Source organism: Corvus cornix, chromosome 2, assembly GCF_000738735.6.
Source record: "Corvus cornix cornix isolate S_Up_H32 chromosome 2, ASM73873v5, whole genome shotgun sequence".
Lineage (NCBI taxonomy): Eukaryota > Metazoa > Chordata > Aves > Passeriformes > Corvidae > Corvus > Corvus cornix.
In genome coordinates this window covers 67906084-67927834 of record NC_046333.1, presented here as the reverse complement: position 1 = coordinate 67927834, position 21751 = coordinate 67906084, and the positions used below count along the sequence as shown (strand labels likewise).

Sequence of the window (21751 nt, the reverse complement as noted above, 5' to 3'; positions counted from 1 at the left end):
CCTTCCTGCTGAATAGGACAGGAATGCTTCCTATTTTATGTGGTATACATTCCTGTTTATATACCCATATGAGGGCTCTTTCCTTTTTTTAGATCCCATTTTGAACTTTTATTGAGCTCATGGTCTACTACAACCCCTGATTCCCCTCTGAGGAAGGTGCTGTCTAGCAGTTTACTTGCTCTCTTGTTGGTGTGCAGCTGACTTTAACAAAGTACGGAAAGTTGGAGTTGCTCCTGATGAACTGTTCTGTTGTTTTTCTGGCCACTTCTCTAGTTTGACAGAATGATTTTGGGTTCCAGCCCTGTTGTCCAGCATACCTGCAGTGTTGGCTCTTGATGATCAGCAGATCTAAGCACGTCCTCTGTTCAGTTCTGTAGGTTGCTAATGGAAACACTTCCTGAAACTGGACCAAGTTCAGATCCTTGCAAAAACACACTCAGCAAACCGTCTTGTGTTTGACAGAGAGCTATTAACAATTTTTGGGGTCATAAAATCAACAAATTTTGCTTTCATTTACTAGTAGTTTCCTGTAGAAAACACCTGCTTATGAGAAAGCATGTGTTTGGGAGTCAGCTGTCTTTTCTTTGATAATACAAGCTAGAAAGCATAAAAGGGAAATTAAGAATCTCGTGGTTTCTGGCCTGTGCTACTTTTTCCCCACTGTTTCTCAGTGAGATAGAATAAAAGCTGAAATTTTTAATAATATGATGATGCATAAGGAACAAGTAGGAGTAGTTATTTGTAAGTGTAAAATAGGACTTGATTTTTACTAAATGATCTCATAGCACAGAAAGAAAAAAAAAGTTGGAGGTGCTTATTTTCACATCAGTAGCTACATATTTGCCAATAGTTGAATGGTCAGATAAGTGTTTTCTGTGACTGTTTTAGTAGCTTTAACAGTCAGGCTTCTGTTGAACTCCTGTATTTACTGGTTGCTTATAACAATGCAGATCACAGTTGCTATAGAAGAGACAAATGTGAACGTATCCTTTCAAATATCAAAGAATAGTCTTTTGTTTCAGAACTTATATTTCACTGCTTCACTGGTGTGTGTTTTGTGTCATGTGTACCTATAGAAACAAGTATGTCATGAAGGCATTATATGACATACTGAAAGATACACAGAATTCAATGTCAATTTTTTTTTTCAGAGAGAGAGGGCCAAACACAGCAGCATGACTACAGCTAAAGTAATTGGTATTCTTACTGTAGTGTTTTACTGATGATTTCTTGTTTGCCCATGGAATCGAAACAAACACTAATTAAGATAAATCTGAGTCTGCTGATATTTACACTAATTGCCCACAGATTGCTAATAATAAACTTGTGGGTTTTGAGTGAAATAACAGAAGTTAGCATGACAGTAGTACTGACTGCATTAAATTTGATGCACATGGAATTTAAACTGAATAAAGTGTGGATATCTTTAGGATGGAGATGAGCATGGTAATTATTTGAACAGTTGAATGCAGGACATTCTTATGGAGATGTAATGTTATTTACACTAGATATTTCTGAGTGTACCTGGTATGTCAGAAGGCTGTGTTCTAAAGTTCTCAGTAAAGAGATTTGAGTTCAGGCCTGAAGCTGCAAATTCCTGCTGTGTGAGATACATTTAGTGTAGGATTCAGGAATCAGAACTGTGCATGATTTTGTAATTATCATTATCAGGCTTACCAGGCAATGAGTTGGGTGCCACCCTTCTGCAAAGTGGTGAATTTCACTCTTAATAGTGAATATATGTCATCATTGGACACACCAAAATATGTATTTCTATTATTTATTTCTCAATTTACAACAAACTTGTAAGAAGTGCTATGAAAAGCATATCAGGTTAAAAGACCACTGAAATTTAGCTCTTCTTTTTCTGATGAAACATTGTGCTTTACCCACTTCACGTGGTATCCAATTAATCATAATAGCAGAGAAGTCGTTTGAAAGTATAGAAGAGACATTAGAAGGGCTTTCCCTGGTTTGCTACTTTGTTGTGAGAAGAAGCTGGCTTTAAGACTTTAAGGGGAAAAGAGTCTTATTGAGTGCTTTATAGTTATTTTATCTTAAATTCATGTAGTGCTAAAGAAGACTGAATGCCCACAACAGGTCTATGACAGCAATGATAATGCAGGAAACTACCTTTCCTCTGCTTCTATCTTAATTAAATAGCATCAGCCTGGAAGCAAGAGGTCGTAATTTTTCATTATTTTTTCTGTCTGCCTGTACACAGTATTTGATCTTCTCCTGTAATTATGAACAGAGCTGCTGATGGTAATGGTGTATTTTATATAAGATTTTGCAACAGTCTGTGACTGAAGGCCCCTCCATTGCATGTAATTCTTCTTTAACTGATGTTGAAATGTTAACATCATGCCTTGATTGCTTTCCTTTCCTTTGAGCTGTGTTTCTAGTAAGAAGTAAATGAGAACGGAAAAGACTGACTTCAGTTTCATTCTGTTTAAATTCTAGTCTTCACAGCTCTTTGCTGAACTTTGCTATGCAGTAAACTCACTCAACTTTTTTTTTCCCAAATAACTTGCCTTAAAAAACGTTCATTTTTTGTGGCATTGCTCTTCAACTTTGAAGAAAATTTAAACATTCCTATTCAGTCTATTGATCCTTATTTATCAAGACTCTGTGGTGTCAAGAGGTGAACCACACACTGAAAGCAATCAGAACTGCTTGAGTCAATCTAATTATTCTACTCTCTCCCAGCTGATGACAGAGAGAAGAAGTGGAAAAGGAGAGTTTCTAGCCCAGATGCCAATGAGTGCATTGGAATGGCAGAAAATTAAATGCTAGAAAGGTCTAGGATAGTAGCTTTTACTTTCAGAATTAAAAAAACCCCCTTCATCCTGAGACTTTTCATCCTTGGCTGGTGGAGTAGGAACATGTAAACAACTAGAATGTTTAGTTGTAATTTACAAATACAAAATTGCCACATGCAAATTTAATTTAGAGGTACAGAAGTTAGATGTTTGTGCAATTATGCATAGAAATAGTTGCAGTTTTACTTACATGTTTTTGAATAAATTGTGAGTTTGTATTTGGGCATTCAGTAGATTTGTAGATGAATCAGGTTCATCAGACATGATGAATACAATTTTGTCTACTCAGCCGCAAAAGTGAATTCCAATATTCATATTTTAATGTTGCATAGAAAATGAGACAATGTGCTCTGCTAGGCCAGATTTTGTTATATCAGATTGTAAGCTGGACAAATTTCCTGTAATTCCTTTGATTCTTTGAGTATACATAGAGTAGTAGCATGAAAATAAAGTTAATATTTTTTTAAGAACAAGTAAGATAATAACTACAGAGAAAAATACCCCCAAAATAAAATCAGAGTCAATCCCTATGTTACATGATAGCCTATACTTGGGAAATTGTACCTTTGAACTAGCAGGTACAGAGAATAAAAGAATTCTGAACCATCATTTTTATTTAATAGCTCTGGGCAGTGGTCTCTGGAATTCCAGGAATGTAATATGAAAGTTTTGTAGTGAAAAAATGTTGGCACACATAATAAATCTGTGGCTGGCTGAGTTAGGTGTTGTGTAGATGCTGGTTATGTTTTTCTTTGCTGAGTGAGACCGGATTTTCCTTACCTGCAGCTTGTTGTAGCAGTAGTCTTTTGGTTTTTATGCATGTGGGGGAGAGGGGTTGTGGCCATACCTTTTTACCTTAAAGCTAATTCATTGTGGCCTTCTCAGTTGTTGATTCTGGTAGTTGATTCTGGTCTCAGCAAGTCACCATTTCCTACCTTACTGCACTTTGAGACCTGCATCTCTGTTCAATAATGATTTGGTTTCTAAGCATAGTATAATGCTTTTAAATTACACTGTGGATTTGCTTTTTCTCTGCCTACTGGTCATCATAAAGATTATAATGTAGGATTATTTAGCACTAATATGTGGTATCTGTCACTATTGACCTCACATTTCTTTCTGATTTCCTATGCTGGCAGCACCAGGCATGACAATTTTCCTTTCTGGTGCTGTGTCTTCATATTTTGTCTTTAGTCTGCCTGGATTCAAGGGCTACTATAGTGGTAACAATGTGTGGTGTAGGAGGAATCCTCTTGCTGTTTTGTGATGTTGGTGAGATTTGCTTATTTTTTCCTGTACTCTGAAGTTGTTGTGGGCTCTGCTGAGCTCATGGGCCCCAGTTCTGCAAAACTCTTCAGCAAATGTTGGCTGCTGTGCCAGGGTGGCACCAAGTGTTTTGGCCCCTGCAGAGCCAAATCATAAGGCTGATGGTGTGCTGTGGCTTTTGGCCAGGTTTTCACTGGTAAATATGACTAAAAGACTCTTAATTGCTTGCCTTGGATCTTGTGTTTGAATCTCAGATGACTCTGGTAGTTCTCACAACTGATACAGGAGAGACAACTTCTCATGTAATATTCTTTTCCCTGGCTGGACTGGGAGGCCAACATGATTCACTCTGCATAATCTGAGGCAAATGCAGCAGCAGGGTTAGCTACAATGTGAAACTTCCCAAAAAGAGGTCACTGACAAACAGAGTTTGGTAGATGACAAGTTGACCGTGAGCCAACAGTGCCCTTACAGCTAGGAGGGCCAATGGTTTCCTGGGGTGTGTCAGGAAGAATGTGGCCAGCAGGTTGAGGGAGGTGATCCTGCCCCTCTGCTCAGCCTTGGTGAGGCCACGTCTGGGGTGCTGTGTCCAGTTCTGGGCTCCTCAGTACAGGAAAAACAAGGAGCTGCTGGAGGGGGTCCAGTGGAGGGCCACAAAGATGAGGAAGGGTCTGGAGCGTCTTTTATGAGGAGAGACTGCAGGAGCTGGGCCTGTTTAGTCTGGAGAAGGGAAGACTGAGAGGGGATCTCATTAATGCAAAGAAATATTTTGAGGATAGGTGCCATGAGGATGGTGCCCGACTCTTTTCAGTGGTGCCTGGCGACAGGATGGGGAGCAATGGCCATAAACTAGAACAAGAAGTTCCATCTCAACATGAGGAAGAACTTCTTTACATTAAGGGTGGCAGAGCTCTGGAACAGGCTGCCCAGGGAGATCATGAAGTCTCCCTCTCTGGAGACATTCCAAACCCTCCTGGATGTGGTCCTGTGTCACCTGCTCAAGGTGACCCTGCCATGTCAGGGGGTGTGGACTGGCTGATCTCCACAGGTCCCTTCCAACGCTAATGATTCTGTGACATAATTTCCTCATTGAAGTAAATGCTGTCTTTGTTTTTGATAAACATGGTGACCAGAGGTGAAATCCTATACAGAAGACAACAATTTGTGAATGCCATGCTGGTTTTTAGCCCAACCTTGCCATGGAACAAGTACAGCAGCAATGGTCAGTCCCATGCCACTTCACCCAGTTTGTTTCACTTCCCTGTTTGCCACAATAAATCTTAGTTTATATACCTTCCCATCTTCCCTAAATGTTTTCTGCCTCTTCAGTTGATCTCTCCTGATCATACTGAGTACATAATTGTAATTACAATAACATTGAAGTTTGAGCCACAATACAAGCAGAGCAATGACTCTGTAATTCTTACTCAAGGAATGTATGTTTGAGCCTTCAAAATCTGCACATTCAGGGAGAAGATTGTTTCAATGGGAATATCTCAGTATTTCTGAACTGTTCGGTGTGTGGTTCCTAATGGGCAGTTCTGGCAAGCTGCTTTCAAAACATTTTGATTCTGTTCACAGTAGCAGTTATACCTGTTAAACTGTTGATAAAATGATATTGCAAACAACAGAAACATTCTGAACAGAAGAAAAATGGCACTGTAGTCAAAACAATTTGTGGAAAAAAAGGTGAAAGCCAAGATGTTGAAATACAGTGCTTTTGACTTGGGAGCTGCTGCACTAATGGGTATAAATAATGCAGTACTTTTCCCATGGGCATATTGTAGAATTTAACTGGTTAATGGCTGAAAAGCACTTTGAGATCCTATGTAGAGACATGCTTTGGAAGAGCAGAGTGCTGCTTAATGAAAGTCTAAATGCTGCTGCATCACACTGTTCTGGGTGACTCCAATTGGTGTCAACAGTGATTGAACCTATGGATCACATTGTTGGACATGTTTAACATTTGACAAGGTGACTATGGCTATGTTTTGGTAAACCAACATAAATTATTAATTTGCTTTATTTTTCAAAAGGATCATCTTATTTAATGAAAATTTTCGATTACTATTTAATATACTGTGATGCATTGGATGCTAGTCAAATTTTTTTACAGTAAAAACCAGCACTGTCTACTGAAAAACTAAGCCTTCAAATTTATTATATAAAGAGTGCTGTATAAAATAACAGTATACCTGGCCTAAAACATAGTTACATTAGAATTATATAAAAATTAAAAATAAATGCAAAACATGGAGTCTGTCTGAAGCATTTTACATCTTTTTCTTTTGCAAGTTCCTCTTATGGAGAAATGATACATGGAAACTCCCAGAAGTGATTTAGGCTTTCAGTCTATTTAGGGAGTATAGATTTTAACATCTGATTTGACAGAGTGGTTACAATTCTGTCTTTGCTTTTCTTTGCTATGATTTGTGAGGAAACCTCAAGAAGAGTGTAATTTTTTGGTTTTGTGTGTCTTTCCCTTGTGGGAACGGATTTTTTTTCCCATTTGCTTATGTGAATTTTCAATAATTAAGTGGCTTCTGTCATGACAACACCTTTTAGCTCACATGCTACCTGGTAAGCAAGTTTATTTGTAAAGAATGTCACTAGAAGAAATGTTTTGAAGGAATCAATACTTGAAAACATGAATTCTAGACCTAGAGCAGCTCATAGTCCCTTTTAGGAGTTAGTACCTGTTATTACTAATTCTGAGTGTGATGTTTTACTCACTCATTAATTTACTGTTTTCTTCCAAAGCTTATGAATGTGGACAAGCAAATGAAAGTGATTTTAAATTTTTTTTCCTTCCTGTTTTCTCTTTCAAGTGCTTAGTGTGCACTGCCCTAGCTTGGTATCTTATTGCTAACCCCTTTGTATGGCTGCCAAGGTTTCTTGCATAATTTTCTTGACAAATGGCTTACTCATTAATATTTCAGGCCTGTTCCTACCAACCTCAGACAAGTGGTATGCCCCAGGCAGGGAAATGTAGTTCCTTCCTTAGGAGCCTTCTAATCTTTTCCTTAAATGCTTTGTCAGAGCCCATGACAGATAAATGAAGATGGTGCAGTTCAAACTAGAGATGACTTATTTGTGTACACGTGACCATACATCTTCCAACTGGGAGGTGTTGTACTGCAGTGGAGTCTCTGCTGCAAACATCCACATATTCTCTTCTTTATCCATCCTGAAGTCTGGGAGACATATTGATTCTGAAGGAAAATCCGCAGAGATATTTGTCTCTTTCTTTTTTTGTTTGGCTGTTGAAATATACATACTCCTGATAAAGGCTCTGTCTGTTCACACTTTCATTATTTCTATAACAGAGACAGACCAAGAAATGACACCATAGCTGAGTTAGAGCTTGAGTTGAGATCAAGTTCATATCACAGCTAGGGCTGAGATGCGGATCTCTGGTGATATTTTGGCTCAAGATGATAGCAAATTTGTGAAACTGATCTCTTTAAAGCTTGATGTGACAGAAAATTGATGTGACACAAAACTTACAATATTCCTGCTGCTATTTAGGGTTGAAACGTCCCAAGAAAGCCTTGTTCAATTTAAATATTGCTGATTACATACATATTACAACCATGAAATAACTCCCTGGTTTAAAATATTAATTATGTTTGTTATTTCATAATAATACTTAAATTATTCTAACTACACCATGTTGGCTAGGGTATTACTAAGGAGGGCATCTGGATATTGGTGGTAAGTCATAGATTTCCCCAGTTCTCCTGAAGAATGGAATTAGAATCAGTACTATGGGGATACAGCAGGTAAAGCTGAAGACTTTCTCATTTGTGGATGAACTTAGTGATTCATGTTATCTGCCTTTTCTGGCATATCCCATCGAAATAATTTGGTTTTCTTAGTACTGGGTGGGCTGGGTTTGTTCCTGAGTTTAATTTTTCCCGGTACCCTGTGAGGTGTCTGAAAGTTGGGTGTTTGGGCATGTTGAATATTTTGCAGATGAAGGTTGAATGTAGCCCACTGGGTGTGTTGAATTTCATGCATAAGATGTTGCTGCCTTTCTTTCTGCTGTTTCCCTGGAGGAGGCAGGCAATCACTATTTGATTGGTGAATGATGCCTTCAGAGTTGAAGGATATCTTCTTTGTCTGCCGCAGGCATCTCCAGAGGCCTGGGCTACTGTTGCCATTGCCAGGCAGGTGCAGTCCTTTTCCAGAAGGGAGATTGCAGCTTCCCAGTTGGTGTACTGGCAGGACCCAACACTCTTGGTGGTGTATGCCTCTGTAGAAAAATACAGATAATGATTTGCAGATATTGAAGGAAAAAAAAGAAGGCAGAAGAGATAGTGGTAATCTTAACTGCAGTGGGGATTTTATAGGTATTTAAGTGTCTCTGTCCCTTTCATCTGACAGTTATTTACAAAAGCAGAAAGCTGTTTGGCAACATTTTCAAGGCATTGGAAAAAGAATATTCCCTCAGCAACCAAAGGTAGTGTTTTTTCAGATTGCATTCCTTGAAAATTGATATATTTAAAAGCAGTAGACACATTTGAGAATATTTAAGAATTATTTCTGCATTGCCTTTTCACAGTCTGTAATGTAATGTAATGTATTCAAAATATGTTTGCGTAATGAGGATTTTCACTTAAATTATGGAATTGACTATTAGCTGTTTTGTCTTATTGTGGAAGTAAGGAAGAACACAGGAATGTCAACAGGAGATCAGGTCACAGCTGTTTAATTTTTAGTAGTTCTGTGTGCCTTAGTCATCATGCACTATTGAAAGTTATCACTAAAGGGCCTTATTGACATTTCTTTAGTAAATAATAAACTCTGTTTTAGTTGGTGAAAGAAAAATCAAGAAATAATTAATGTATAAATGAAAGAAAAACAGGTATTGCAGGGGTGATTTTCCTTAGTTTAAACTTCTGTCATGCATATATATATATAATTTCTTTTTCCAACAATAGTTTCTTTCCTCTGAATTTGCTTATTTTGTTTGTATTAATCTGTTTTTTTAAGTCCAAATTAAAATAGTGTGGTCAGGCTTTTCACCTTAAATTTCTAAATTTTGCATGTTAGAGAATTTGGTGCCTTTCCACCCGCCCAGAAGCCTGAATTTGTTTGCCTTTGGTCTTCAACTTCTAATGTCATTTATGCTGTATACATTTATCTTTTGAAAAGTTTTATGCTGTCTCAATAATTCAGCAATTTGATGTACCTGATTAGCTTGCTGAGCACAAATTCCAGTGTGTGGATACTCTACTTCTGAATTGTTTAAAACAAATTTACTACAGGTTGTCTTGAAATCTGATTATATCAGTCTTTGAAATGGTCTCATACCAGTTGGCAGCACAGCTACAGAGTTTGCAAGTGTTTTGGCTACTGAAATGCATTTTACTTGCCTTGAATCATGTGTCTGGAAGCATTATCCTTTTAGTGTATGGGAAACTTATGGATAAACCTGAACAATCCTGGAGTGACACTGTTTAGCAGGGAAACCAGAGCCTGCAGCAGCCTTTGGAGGCCCACATGGGGAACTGAAACTTGTTGCAGTTGGATGGCATTTTATCATCATTGCAATATCCAACCTACAACTGAATGCTGAGTGGACTCAAGGGATGCTTCAAGACATTTTAAATGGGTGCTTGTCCAGAGGTATGTTCCCTTCTCCAAAGGCTTGCTGCTCATTATGGCTATCTTGACCCATCTTGCAGTCCTAAAGAAGTGGTGCAGGTGGTTGAAGGTGTGCTTCAGAAGTATGGACCATATTTTCTCTGCTTACCTCCAGGTGCTCAGGTGTGTAAGACAGGCCATGGGATGCTGGCCTTTGTTCAGACAATCAGCATCTTCTGCATTAGTGTAAAAGCAGCATGGTTGTTAATACCTTTCATATTTAAGAAGGTCTTATATGTAGCACTGAGAGAAAGCAGGATCATGCCTTATCCCAGAAAAGGTTTTTTAGTTTTCTCTCAATATTGCAAGCCTCAGAATGTTGCCGAAGGTGGCATCATGATTAATGTATCACCATTATAGAGCAGACAGACAGCCAGCTTATGACATATTTTTGCTTCAGTCAAGAAAAATAACAAAATAACTAAATAATAATAAAAAGTTATTCTGTGTGTTTCTGGAACTTACTGACAGATTGTTAGCTAGATGAACTCCTAGTACATGAAAAAATTAAGAGCCAAATACTTGAAAGCTGTGTTATCTTGCCAATGCTTTGTAGTGCATGAAATACATTAATGGTGTTTGGCTATCATCAGGGATATCTGATGATATTCTGCCCTTGGAAGATCAGGTTCTAAAATGGATCCATTCTAAGTTATCTGTAAGGCTATTTCAGAAGTCTGTGTGTATTATATAAATTCAGTATACTCAGTAGAAGTCTGTTCTGGTGTGCAACAATGTATCATCACTTTAAAATGAGTATAAAAAATCCAATCTTGTTATTAGTTTTGCATGCAAAATAATTTATGTTATATCCTATGCAATGCAGATATGGTCATGGCAATACAATTATATTTGCTGCTGTATGCCTACATAGTTTTCAAAACTAAAATTCAATGCTTAGCTAAATTGCTAAGCAGACTGGTAAATGTCCAATTTTAGCAGCCTAACATATGTTTATAATTTTTGTTTTAACATATGCTATGTTGGTTGAACTCCCCTCCCCACACATACGGTAGATAAAAGCTGTCACATCACAAAATGGTGGCAGCCCAACTTTTCTAACATTTTCCATGGCACTTCAGAGTCTTGCATTAATTAGCTATTCTTGGAGAGGAGACAGACTCTCATCTTTGTAGAATTTTGGTTTCAAACCCGTCATGTACTTGGGTTTATGTATGCAGTAGCCCATCTGTGTTTCTGCAGCCATAAGCTGTAAAAAGCACAGGGCAGAGAGAAAAGCGGTCAGCAGAAGCGAGGGTGCCCTTGGCTCACAGATGCAAATACGGAGCAAATGGCCCCAAAAGCTGGCCTGTTTGGGCTCTAGTTTGCTCAAACAGGAGCATTCTCTCTCTTCCACTTTTACAGGAGAGGTGAGTGAATAAAACAACATTGGTGCACAGCACTGTTTCTTTTCATTGTGAGCTGCTAAACTGCCCCTCTTTTCTCCTCCCTTTTCAAAGCAGGTGTAAGGAGAAATTTCACTGAGTCTAAGATTCTTTCCTAAACCTCAGCTGGGTAGTGGAGAATTGTGACAAATACCATTGCAGCTGTGATAATGCTGTCTTAATCCTTGCTGCACTATGACATGGAATCCTGGATTTAGACATGAAAGGACATTCCTTAATAGTACAGCAATATGATCCCTTTTCAAATCAAGCTGACTTTTGCATGTGCTCCAAAACCATGGTATTTTTTGTCTGATGTATTCTGTCTGCCATTTCCCTCTTGTCAGGCTCCTGACTGTGGTGTACTTCAGCGTGTGTAATGTCTGCTGGGCTGCTGCATGGGGAATGGTTGGTTTTCCGTGGGGGAGGAAGGAGCCTTGCAAATCAATCGAAACTGCTGTAGAAATGTTGCAGGGTCTGTGGTACAGGACTGACATTGGCAAATGTGGTTGTGTTGGTGCCTGGTCTATGCACAGCGTGGACAGGGTTGTTCTTATGCCTTCACCCCTGGGTGGTGTGGATGCCGCCTCCTGCCCTCTGGTCTGCCTTGGAGCTGCTCAAAAGCTCATGCCCAGGTGCAAACATAGTTCCAAGTGCATTGGCACAACATAATGTATGGTATCATTCCTATCCAAGACCAGAGTTGTATTAGACATCTCAGTATGGAGACCTGAGCCCATGGAGCTTCAGGGGAGATGCTGAGGTACCCTGGAACATGTCAGTGGTGGTGTCTGGCTAAGGACCTGTGTAATAGGAGATTACAACGGCCTGGTGCTTGCATGTCCACCTGCAGAGCTTTGAGAAACCCCACGGAGAGCTGCCAGCAGAACAGCCTGCTTCCAAAGCCCTGCATCTGCATCCAAAGCCCTGTGTTGGCTCCCAGCTGCGAGCCGGAGCCTCTGTCGAGCCCAGAGCTCGGGACTTGCTGGTGGTGCTGGTGGAGGCCTTTGCCATTGTTAGATCGTAGATGCCAGTGGTGGTTGTTCAGTGTCTATTTCCTATTTATGTATTTGTTTTCAGCTACAGGACCTGCAGCTGCTGTTTGGCTCGCTGTGCTTGTTAGCTGGCTGGCAGGCCTTGCTGTGGGATTCAGGTTTTGTCAGTGTGCACAGAAAACAGTTTTGTTTCCCTGCCAAATGAAAAGCGTGGTGGAAGTAAATGAAGAAAATTTTAAATTTAAACTGCTTTTCCAGACATTTAGATAAATGTAGACAGAAATAAAAAGACATAAAAGCATAAACGTGTTTGTTATAAATGAACATAAGTAATTAGTGTGTTCTTAACAACAGGTATTTATTGCTAGAGGAAAGGTAAAGAGATTTCTTTATTTTCCAGTGTTGCTCTCTGCCTTGGTAAACATTACTTTGATTTGGAGATTTTGTGTACAGTCTGCAGAGTGCAAACATTATTTACTTTCTTTCTTTCTTCTCAGTGGTTTCTCTGCCCAAATGTAACTTATTACCAGTTGAGTTGAACTATGTCCAATACCATTTTTCTGTAATGATTCTGGAAGAGGAATATGTGACTGTGTGGTGAGAGAGGGAAGCAGCAGAGTATTGGTGAAGGACTTCAGTGTTTCTGGAGCTCTGTGTCATACCATGTTAGTGGGTCATTTAGTGGTTGTTTGCTGTTGTTTGCAGTACTTGGACATGGGATAACTCATCAAAAAATTATAACTTTTCTTACTGCTCACATTACTGACTGCTCAGGTTTTGCTTTGGATTAGAATAATAATGCAGGTAATAATGCCATTCAAGTATTTAAGGAACAGGCATAATGTTAGGATGAAAACTGATACAATCTGTAGGTTTTTCTCCTGTACAAGTTTGTGAGGAGTATATATCACTTGCTCGGAAAAAAATGTGTTTCTGAACTATCAGAAACTGAGAGCAGGGTTCCTCATTACAAATACTGAAATATCATCAGATAAGCCCTTGAAGATGTATACACCAGAGTCTCCCTTAAAAATAATGAGTCTTAAACAAACAAACAAACAAACAAAAAAGAATGCCTTCCAACACTTAAGGTGCATGTTCTAATTCCTTTTTCCATAGATTTAAAATCATCAGAACTGTTTATGTGAAAGTTAAACTTCTCATATGGTTGTCTGATTCTCAGAGGAATGATATTTAAGAAAGCAGCAAACATCACGAGAATCACAATAAAGTTATGAGAGTTTTTTGTTCATTATGGTTATGTATAAGTTTTGAATTGAATTTTTTAGAAAAATAAATGTATGGGCAGATGGTGATATTTACTTAAGGGAAGCTGAATTCATTATCTGACTAGGACTGGGTATTTCAAGCAGCTGTTTGAAAATGAGAACTCACTTTCCATGATGGAGAACGTATGTTTCAGGAAAATGGAGGCTCTTTTCAAAATGTAAGACAATCCCTTGCTTAGCCTCCATCAGAGTGGTTTTTGGTGTGCATGTGAATTCATTTACTGAAGAACATTCTCAGTAATGATCAAGAGCTAATTTGGTGAAATAATTTTGTAAACTCTTAGCTTCCCCCCTGCAAAAGGCAGTCCTTCTTAAAAGTTTCAAAGCTAGATAAAATTTGTAGCTGTTCTTTATTTCTAAAGATATTCTACCAGAAAAAGGATTAAACCAAATATTTAGTAATCTTACCCTTCCCAGCCAGATTTAATTTCTGTCTACCCAACTTGCCTTTATTTTGATTGATTGATTGAGATACAATTACTTGAGGAAACAGACCTATGGAAAACTTCTAGGTATAAGTCAGAAGAAAGAAAGCCAAATGTGACTGTACTCATTATCTTTTACAGATTTGGTTTTTTCTGGGGCTGTCTATTCTAGTATGTCTGTTCTATTTGCATACATATTTTGAAGTGTGAGAGTATGAAAAATAGTCTTAACCTTGTTTATTTTTCACTTACACTTGTTTTCCTTATGTTCCTGCGGAAAGCTAGCCAGATATTGTAATCGTAAAGATTGAAAGGTATCCCTAGAAGACTGTGGTGTATTTATTATTGCCTATGTCCTTTCTTCCCCCCGTTCTTTAAGATGACTTTCACAGAAAATTTTTTCACTCAGAAAACCTGTGGCCCTGTAATTCTTGGTTCATAGAGAGATACAACTCAGTTTGTTTGTAGCAGATGCCTTTCCCTGGTCACTTAACTTCTAATGCCTCTGTTTTCCCATTCCATAATAGCAAATTGTAATGCTTAATTATTTTACTTTGCTAGTATTTCTGAAGCCCAACTGTAGATTTTCAAGTAATTTTTCATCTCAGAATGGGCTTGTGCATATGGAGTGACCAAAAGGTTCACCACTCTCAAAACTCTTTGGTTTTGGAATTATCTTTGAACTCTACAGAGAATGCAGCTGTGTAGATATGAAGCACAAAGCCTGTCTGTGAACAGGGAGGATGTGTAAAGATGGCTCTTTGATGGGAAATGAGTTCTTCAGTTCAGACAACTTGAAGAATCTCATGACTTTGCCTCCCTGGTATCTGACAAGCTTGACTCCCCTGTACAGTAGTGGAGCTGTGAAAATAGCCATCCTGGGAACATAGAGAAAAAGGGGTTTTGTGCTCACTGCAAAATCCTAACATTGGTTCTGACTGTATGGCCTCTTTATTGTGAATCTTGTGCAATACTCATGTGTGAATTTAATGTGCTGTTTATATATAAATACGTGACTTGCATTGGCCATCTGTTTTTTCACAGTGGTTCAGTAGTTTGAAAGGTTAAACTGGTTTTGTCTGGCATTAAATAAGAATTAGTGATGATTGCATAGTGGGTGCCACATGCATCAGGTAGATGTGAAACATGTTCAGTAGCTTCTGCTAATGGGGCAGATGATATAGCAATAAGTTAATTGCTTATTATAACCGAGTTCTGAATGCTGAAGGGCACTGTTAAGTTTTTGAGTTTCTCATAAGTAATATTTGCCTCATGTTTTAATTGGATGAAAAATATTGTTTGAAAGAAGGCCTGATGTTTATTCATCTTTAAAGAGCGTCATCTGGAATGGGGTTCAGGCTAGGTCTAAATTCATTAATACTGGTGCAGTGATGCAGAAGCCTGATAATTGAATAAAATATCCTAGCTGAAATTTGACCACAAGGGTATTTTCCCTCCTCTGAAGTCAAAACAGTGGTTTATAATGGGAATTTTGTCATACTAATCAAGCAGACATTTGGATTTATGTATCCCTAAGATACTAGCAATTTCTGCAGCAAGATTGCAGTTCCTAACTCAAATATTTTTAATTCCTTTTCTTTCTCTAGATCGTAAAAAAGCTTACAATGGCAATGCTCTGGAAATTCATGAGGGTAGCTAAGTATTCTAAAACAGCTTTATCACCAAAAGTAAAGGTAGGAGGAATTCCCACCCATTCAAGGCATTCTTCATCCAAGTCTGTACCTTCAGATTTCACTGCCAGTGCCCCCTGCTCAAATACTGTGGAACTGCTTGGTAAATCTTATCCTCAAGATGACTACAGCAATGTCACAGAGAAGATCCTTTCCAAGGTGGGGAAGAACTTGCACAACAGAAAACACCACCCTTTGTGGCTAATCAAGGAGCAGGTGAAGGAGCACTTCTACAAACACTATCTAGGACGCCGCGGGACTCCGCTCTTTTCTGTGTATGATGGTCTCTCCCCGGTGGTTACAGTCCAGCAGAATTTTGATAGTTTACTTATTCCACAGAACCATGCCAGCAGAAGGAAAGAGGATAACTATTACTTGAATCGTGACCACATGCTAAGAGCACACACATCAGCTCATCAGTGGGACTTGATACACTCTGGCCTAGATGCCTTTCTGGCAGTGGGAGATGTCTACCGCCGAGACACGATTGATAACACCCACTACCCAGTCTTCCATCAGATGGAGGGAGTGCGCCTCTTCTCCTGCCACGAGGTATGAATTCTCTAGTTGGGGTGAAAGACCTTTTGGGTAAGTTGCTTGGTCTTGTGCTTGCTGTAAGCAAAGTTCGTGCACGTAAGCATATTATAGCAACAATGTTATGCTGCACATTGATAAAAATCAAGTGATTTATCATATAGTAATATTTTTAATTTGTGAAAAATGTAGATGGAAAGTGTTGAATTTGAAAACAACGATGAAATTCCCTAGGAAAATGTGAAAAAATGGAAAGACAATATTATTGAAAGCTAGCAAAATGAAACATAATCTGAAAGGAAACAACTTGTTCAGTTAATGATCTGCACAATTCAATTCTATTTCTGTCACAACTCACTTCTGGTGAGATCACTTTATCAAAAACTCTATCAAATTAATTGAAAAAGCTGCCTTGAAGGATTCATATGTTGCAGCCAATAGTTGTGTGTGTGTAGTGCCTACACAGTAAACCCATCAGAGTCCAGAGGCATCAGCTAAAGGGCTCTAGGTTGATGTCCAAGACTCTTAAGTTTATATGTTTTGTTGGCACAGCTTGCATGTTCTGCAAATGCCTGGGTGTCATTAAGTACTCTGCTGCATCATTGATCAGTGGTAAATATAAGCCAGTTTGTTTTCCAAATAGTAATTGATTTGTATAATTTGTGTATGCTTGTAGCAATACTGCCAAATTCACAGTTCTATAACTAAAACTAGCTTATTCTAATAATACTGAGATGTAGACTGTTCTTAATGTGCTTGCCAATGGGTGACAGGAGCTTGGCAGAGAAGCCTAATGCCTTTGGATGCCTGAGGGAAAACTAAGGTAATCAGAGAACACTGGTCTTCTCCGTGCTGGAAGGGGCTTGTGCTGCCTGCACTGGCGTTTCCCACCCCGTGTGGCCGCTGGTCCTTCCACTGCGAACACATGCCTGCCCCTGCAGGTGTCCTGTGAGCTGCGTGGTGCTGGATCCAGCCTGCAGCTGCTTCTTTGGGAACCACGAAATGGAAATATTGCAGACTTAGGCAGCCTGGTTTGTTTGCTGTTCTTTTTGCATAGGCCTATTTATGAATACAATCAGGGTATATGGTATACAATACTATATTAAGAAAATTCCATTTCTTAACCGTTTTTGTTCATGACAACTTTTTTTTTTACTTGAGCAGGAGTTCAGTCATTCAGATGGAAATATTTTATCTGCCACAAAATTATAACATCAATATTCTTGCAGGAGGAAATTGCTGCAACCTCGGGTGTGATTGATCTAATTGAAATACCTGTTAATGAATGTACCCCTTAAGAAATTTTGGTCCTAATGATAGACTATTTCTTTCTACTTTACAAATTCAATAATAGGAATAACAGGATTTGAATAACTGGGAACAGAGTTACAGAAATGTTTTCACTAACATGTTCCATCTAGAAATACACAATGTTTAACAATCTAATTCATTGCATTGGAGATTGTTTCTTTTTCTCTTCTCTCTTTTTCTCCAAGAAAATGATTGAGATGTTATTGGAGAGCTTTCTATACTGATGAAGAAAGAATAGTGGTGTGGTGCACAATGTGTAAAGTGTTGTTTATTGGGCAACCTGAAAAAATTATAAACCTGAGCATGATCTGAAGCATCCTTTTTTGCTTCACTTCGTGTTTCAATATATACCCCTTTCTACAGCCATAATCACAAGAGCCTTGTGGAAAAAAATTAATATGTAATTCAGAAATTTCACTGGGGACTGTTTCTGTGTTTTATGTTCTGGTTGCCTGTTCAAAATAATCCACATTTAAATAATTCCAGAAGTAACTGTCTGAGCGGAACAAAGACTTAATAGAGGTAATACTACATGAGAGAAATACTCTGATACTCATTTATTTATACTCAAGTTTAAGCTGTAACCCACTGAGCAGAAACTTGTGACTGTCAGGGCCTGTTACCCTTGTCTCAGACTTTTCATTCATAACCAGGCTACAATCTCTGGTGAGAAGACATTTGCACAAGTACCAAGGATCAGAATCTTTGGAACCAAGGGAAAAACTGTTAGCTCTTAGCTACAAGCCCTGGGTACATTTCATGTTATGGCCAATATAGTAATTTTAAATGCTGTTGTCAGTTTGCTGCTCTAATTTTTTGTTTTGATTTTTACATTTATCATTTGCTGTCTTGTCAGTGTAAGTGACCACAGACCGAAGATGATGTGAAAAGAAAGATAAAAGCGTAGAGTGATTTTATAGGAACTTGAATTTAGAGGAATTTTATGTTTGATCTCAGTTTAGGAGGTGTGGGGGGAAAATCACTTCATTCTCAGCTGAAATTTTAGGCAGGATATGAAAGATGTAGGATATGTACAAAAGTGAGTCTCCTTTACAAATACCAAATTCTGTAGTCATGACTATGTTAAAACTCCTGCCCTGTGATGGAAACCTTCAGCATAATTCTTTATATCAAAGTTAATATCTGTACGTTGAAGTAAGATCTGGAAAAATAAACCAAGTTTGGCAATTTTACAGTAGTTATCCTGAGATATTTGTGAGCTATTTGCTTTTTTGGCTATGTTTTCTCATGATGGTTGGTTGATTACTTTTTAAAGAGAGAAGTAATCTATAATTCAAAGATGAGCAGGTAACTGATGGATTTCTGCAGCTTTGTATGAGTGCAAATATTAAAGTACTAAAGAAATTCCCATCTTCCAAAGTCATTGCTAAAAGAATAATTCATGCTTAAATTTCTCATAAACTTTTAAAAAATGTCCTTGGACTGCCATCAAAGAACATCTGACAATACATTTAGACATGTTTTCAATACATTTGAAAGTATTTGAGGTGATTATTATCTGAATGTAATATATAGAACAGTTAGAAACTGACTAATATAAATAGTTAAAACCAGAAATCCCAAATCTACTTCAGAATTCTGAGCATAAAATCATCTGTTCTTCTTAAACAGTATCCCCAAGTGATATTCTTTTGTATTCACTTCCTCCAGCATTCATGTTTTTCTTCTAATTGGTGTTTGGATTTTTTTTTCTTTCTATGGTATATGGTTTTTTTTTCTTTTTGTCAGTGCTTTGGATTGGCAATTTTGATACTGCTGTAGTCAAATTTGAACTGGCCAGTTTTCCTGGGTGGATTATAAGAGAAATTATTTCTGTGCTATGCCATTGGCTTTGGTGCAGTTCCATAATTTATGGAAAAGAGAAAAAAAATCTCAACTAAATTGCACTTTGTGCCTGTCAGCCAGAAGAGGGAGCCAATATAAACCCAATGGCAGTCAATGAACAGCTTTCAGTTGACAACAAAAGATGTTTACACATTGGAAGGAGACTTTGTACGGTGTTTTATAGTCTGTACTGAATGATACACAAATTTCAAGGGGAACAGATGCTAAAACATGGAAATTGCTCCTCTAATTTAGTAACCCTGTTCCAGTGGAGGCGAATACAAGATTGTCTAGATGAAAAAAATATGCTCTTATCGGGCTTGTTTGTGCTAGAAGTAGTAGGGATACATCTTTATTCTCCATTGAAATGCTTATGGTGGAAATGGAAACTTTTTTGTTAGGATGCAGTGGAAAAATGGTAGATATTCTAGTTACAAATAAAGGACTACTCCTCCAAAGGACTATATATAATTGAAAAAAGAAAGTCAATATTGTAGCTTCTAGTTTTTATATCCCAAAATGTAAAGACTCTTGTTCTAGCTAATAGAAGATTAGTAGATTTTTCTCTTTTTCATCTAAGTACATACTCCTTTCCTCATCTTCCCATACTTGTGTAGCTTGGCAATATTCCTTGTGTATTGTTAAAAAGAAAAAAAAAATGTTGCTTTTTTCCTTTTCCTTGTGGTTTGGGATGATGTGAACTCCTGATTGACCACTGATCTGCAGTTTTGAGGGTTTTTTTAATCAAGTGCCATGCTGGGTTTCCACCTGGAAAACTCATGTCTTTAGGTTTGACTTCTCCAAAATCCTATATGTTGCTGCAGCTTTGGACACTGTTCTTCTGCTCTGACATTGTATCAAAGGAAAGCTCCTTCCTGTCTTCAGTCCATTTTTTAAATCCTCATATGTAAAGGAATTTAAATCAATTTATAGTGTTCCAGGGATCAGCCTATTTTATGGAGTGATTTGGAGTATGTCTGAGAGTGCTTGTGAGTGTGAGTGGGAGTCATAAGAGCAGTGTTTAGCTGGGCACAAGGAACAAATATTTTAAAAGGCTTAAATGGCCAAGGAAAGGTACCCTTCTTAGCCCTCTACAACTTATTGGTGGGGTTGTGAGCAAAGCATCAGTGCCAAGGAGCCTGAGAGACGGCCCTTCTTCTCACAGGGAGTGGCGAGCGCTGTACAGGAGCAGAGGCACTTGAACTAGATTCACCTTGGTAAGAAAAAGAGCAGCAGCATTACTTTGCTAGAATATTCTGAGGTGAATTTATTCCTGAAGCTTCAGTTTAGCTGAGTGGTAGCAATAAAGGGCCTGGCTAGTTCAGGTGGAACTGACTTCACTTTTTCCGGTATCTGTCCAAGTTGTGAACCTTGCATTATTCTGTAGTTTCCAAGTTGTGGTGTATAAATCATGCCGTAATAAATAGATCTTCACTGATCCGAGGACCCAAATTGTATTCGTTGTTATTTTTAGTTGAAAATTTGACGGTGAAGGGCATCAGACGGTCTGCTAGATTTTCATAGTGATCCATAGTCTAGAAAGTTTGAAAACCAATAGTGCATCTTTTACTGCAAAGACTTCATTTTTTTTTTCAGACTTTGTCTTACTCTCTGTTGTCCAGCTAAAAAAACCAAACAAATCAAGAAGGCTTTTCAGAATAAAGCAATTATATACATTCAATGCAGTATTTGAACTGTGCAGGGAAAAAAAGAGAGCAAAATGCCTACAAGTGTATTTGGGAAGTCTAAGGTGCTTAAAAGTAAAGGAATTTCTACTGCCACAGAAACAGAAGTCTATCATGTATGTCTTAATCATTGTATCAGGTATCTGTGTAGCGGTGTTACTTTTTCTTTCTGGTTTGAAAACATCTTTATCGTTTTCACTTTTCTTACAGAAACACTTTGATTAGGTTAAAAAACCCAAAAAACAAGCTGTCTACCCCCAAAAAACAACAGAGATTACCTTTCTTTGCTGTAATTGGAGGAGTGGAAATGGAAGGATGTAGAAATTAAGGTTCAACCCCAAGCTTGTGGGTTGAAGTAATTTTTCCCATTTTCTACCCCCTAAAATTCTTATTGATATGACATGAAGAGCCTTCTGTCATGTGGATCTCTCTTTGGTACCTGGAACTGGCTGGATCAGGGTGTATGTTTACACCGTGGTGGCTGACTGAGACTGACATTAGGTTTTCTCCTTGAGCCATCTGTTGGTGGCATCATCTTCATAATTCCTGATCCATTGGTTGAGTCCTGAGTTCCACTTAAAATGTTGTGGAAAGGGTTTGCTGTTTGTGAGTGGGTTCAGAGTGCAGCTGTTGGTTCATTTTTAGGGATATTTATTAGGGCCAGTGAGACAAAATGTATTTGGTGTGGCAAGGTTGGGTGTTGTCACGTGCAGATCCTCATAGAGATAATCTTAAATGCTGGTTTATCTGTGAGTATAAGTACATGAGCATGATTTATTCATTATCTTGATCACTGGTGTATGCATGAGTGGCAGGAGGAATACACAACTGCATTGTGGAAAGACAGGATGTAG

At 38.3% G+C, this 21751-nt stretch overlaps 1 protein-coding gene across 6 annotated transcripts in view; it reads left to right on the top strand.

Annotated features, from left to right (window-relative positions):
- The window catches only part of FARS2 (phenylalanyl-tRNA synthetase 2, mitochondrial), a 232258-nt gene that overhangs the window by 38277 nt on the left and 172230 nt on the right, over window positions 1-21751 (top strand). For all 6 annotated transcript variants that reach the window (XM_039550221.1, XM_039550218.1, XM_039550220.1 and 3 more), the window contains one exon: window positions 15439-16074. In XM_039550221.1, coding sequence (XP_039406155.1) covers window positions 15457-16074 — 618 coding nt within the window. In that variant the 5' untranslated portion in view covers window positions 15439-15456. The remainder of the gene's footprint in view (window positions 1-15438; window positions 16075-21751) is intronic.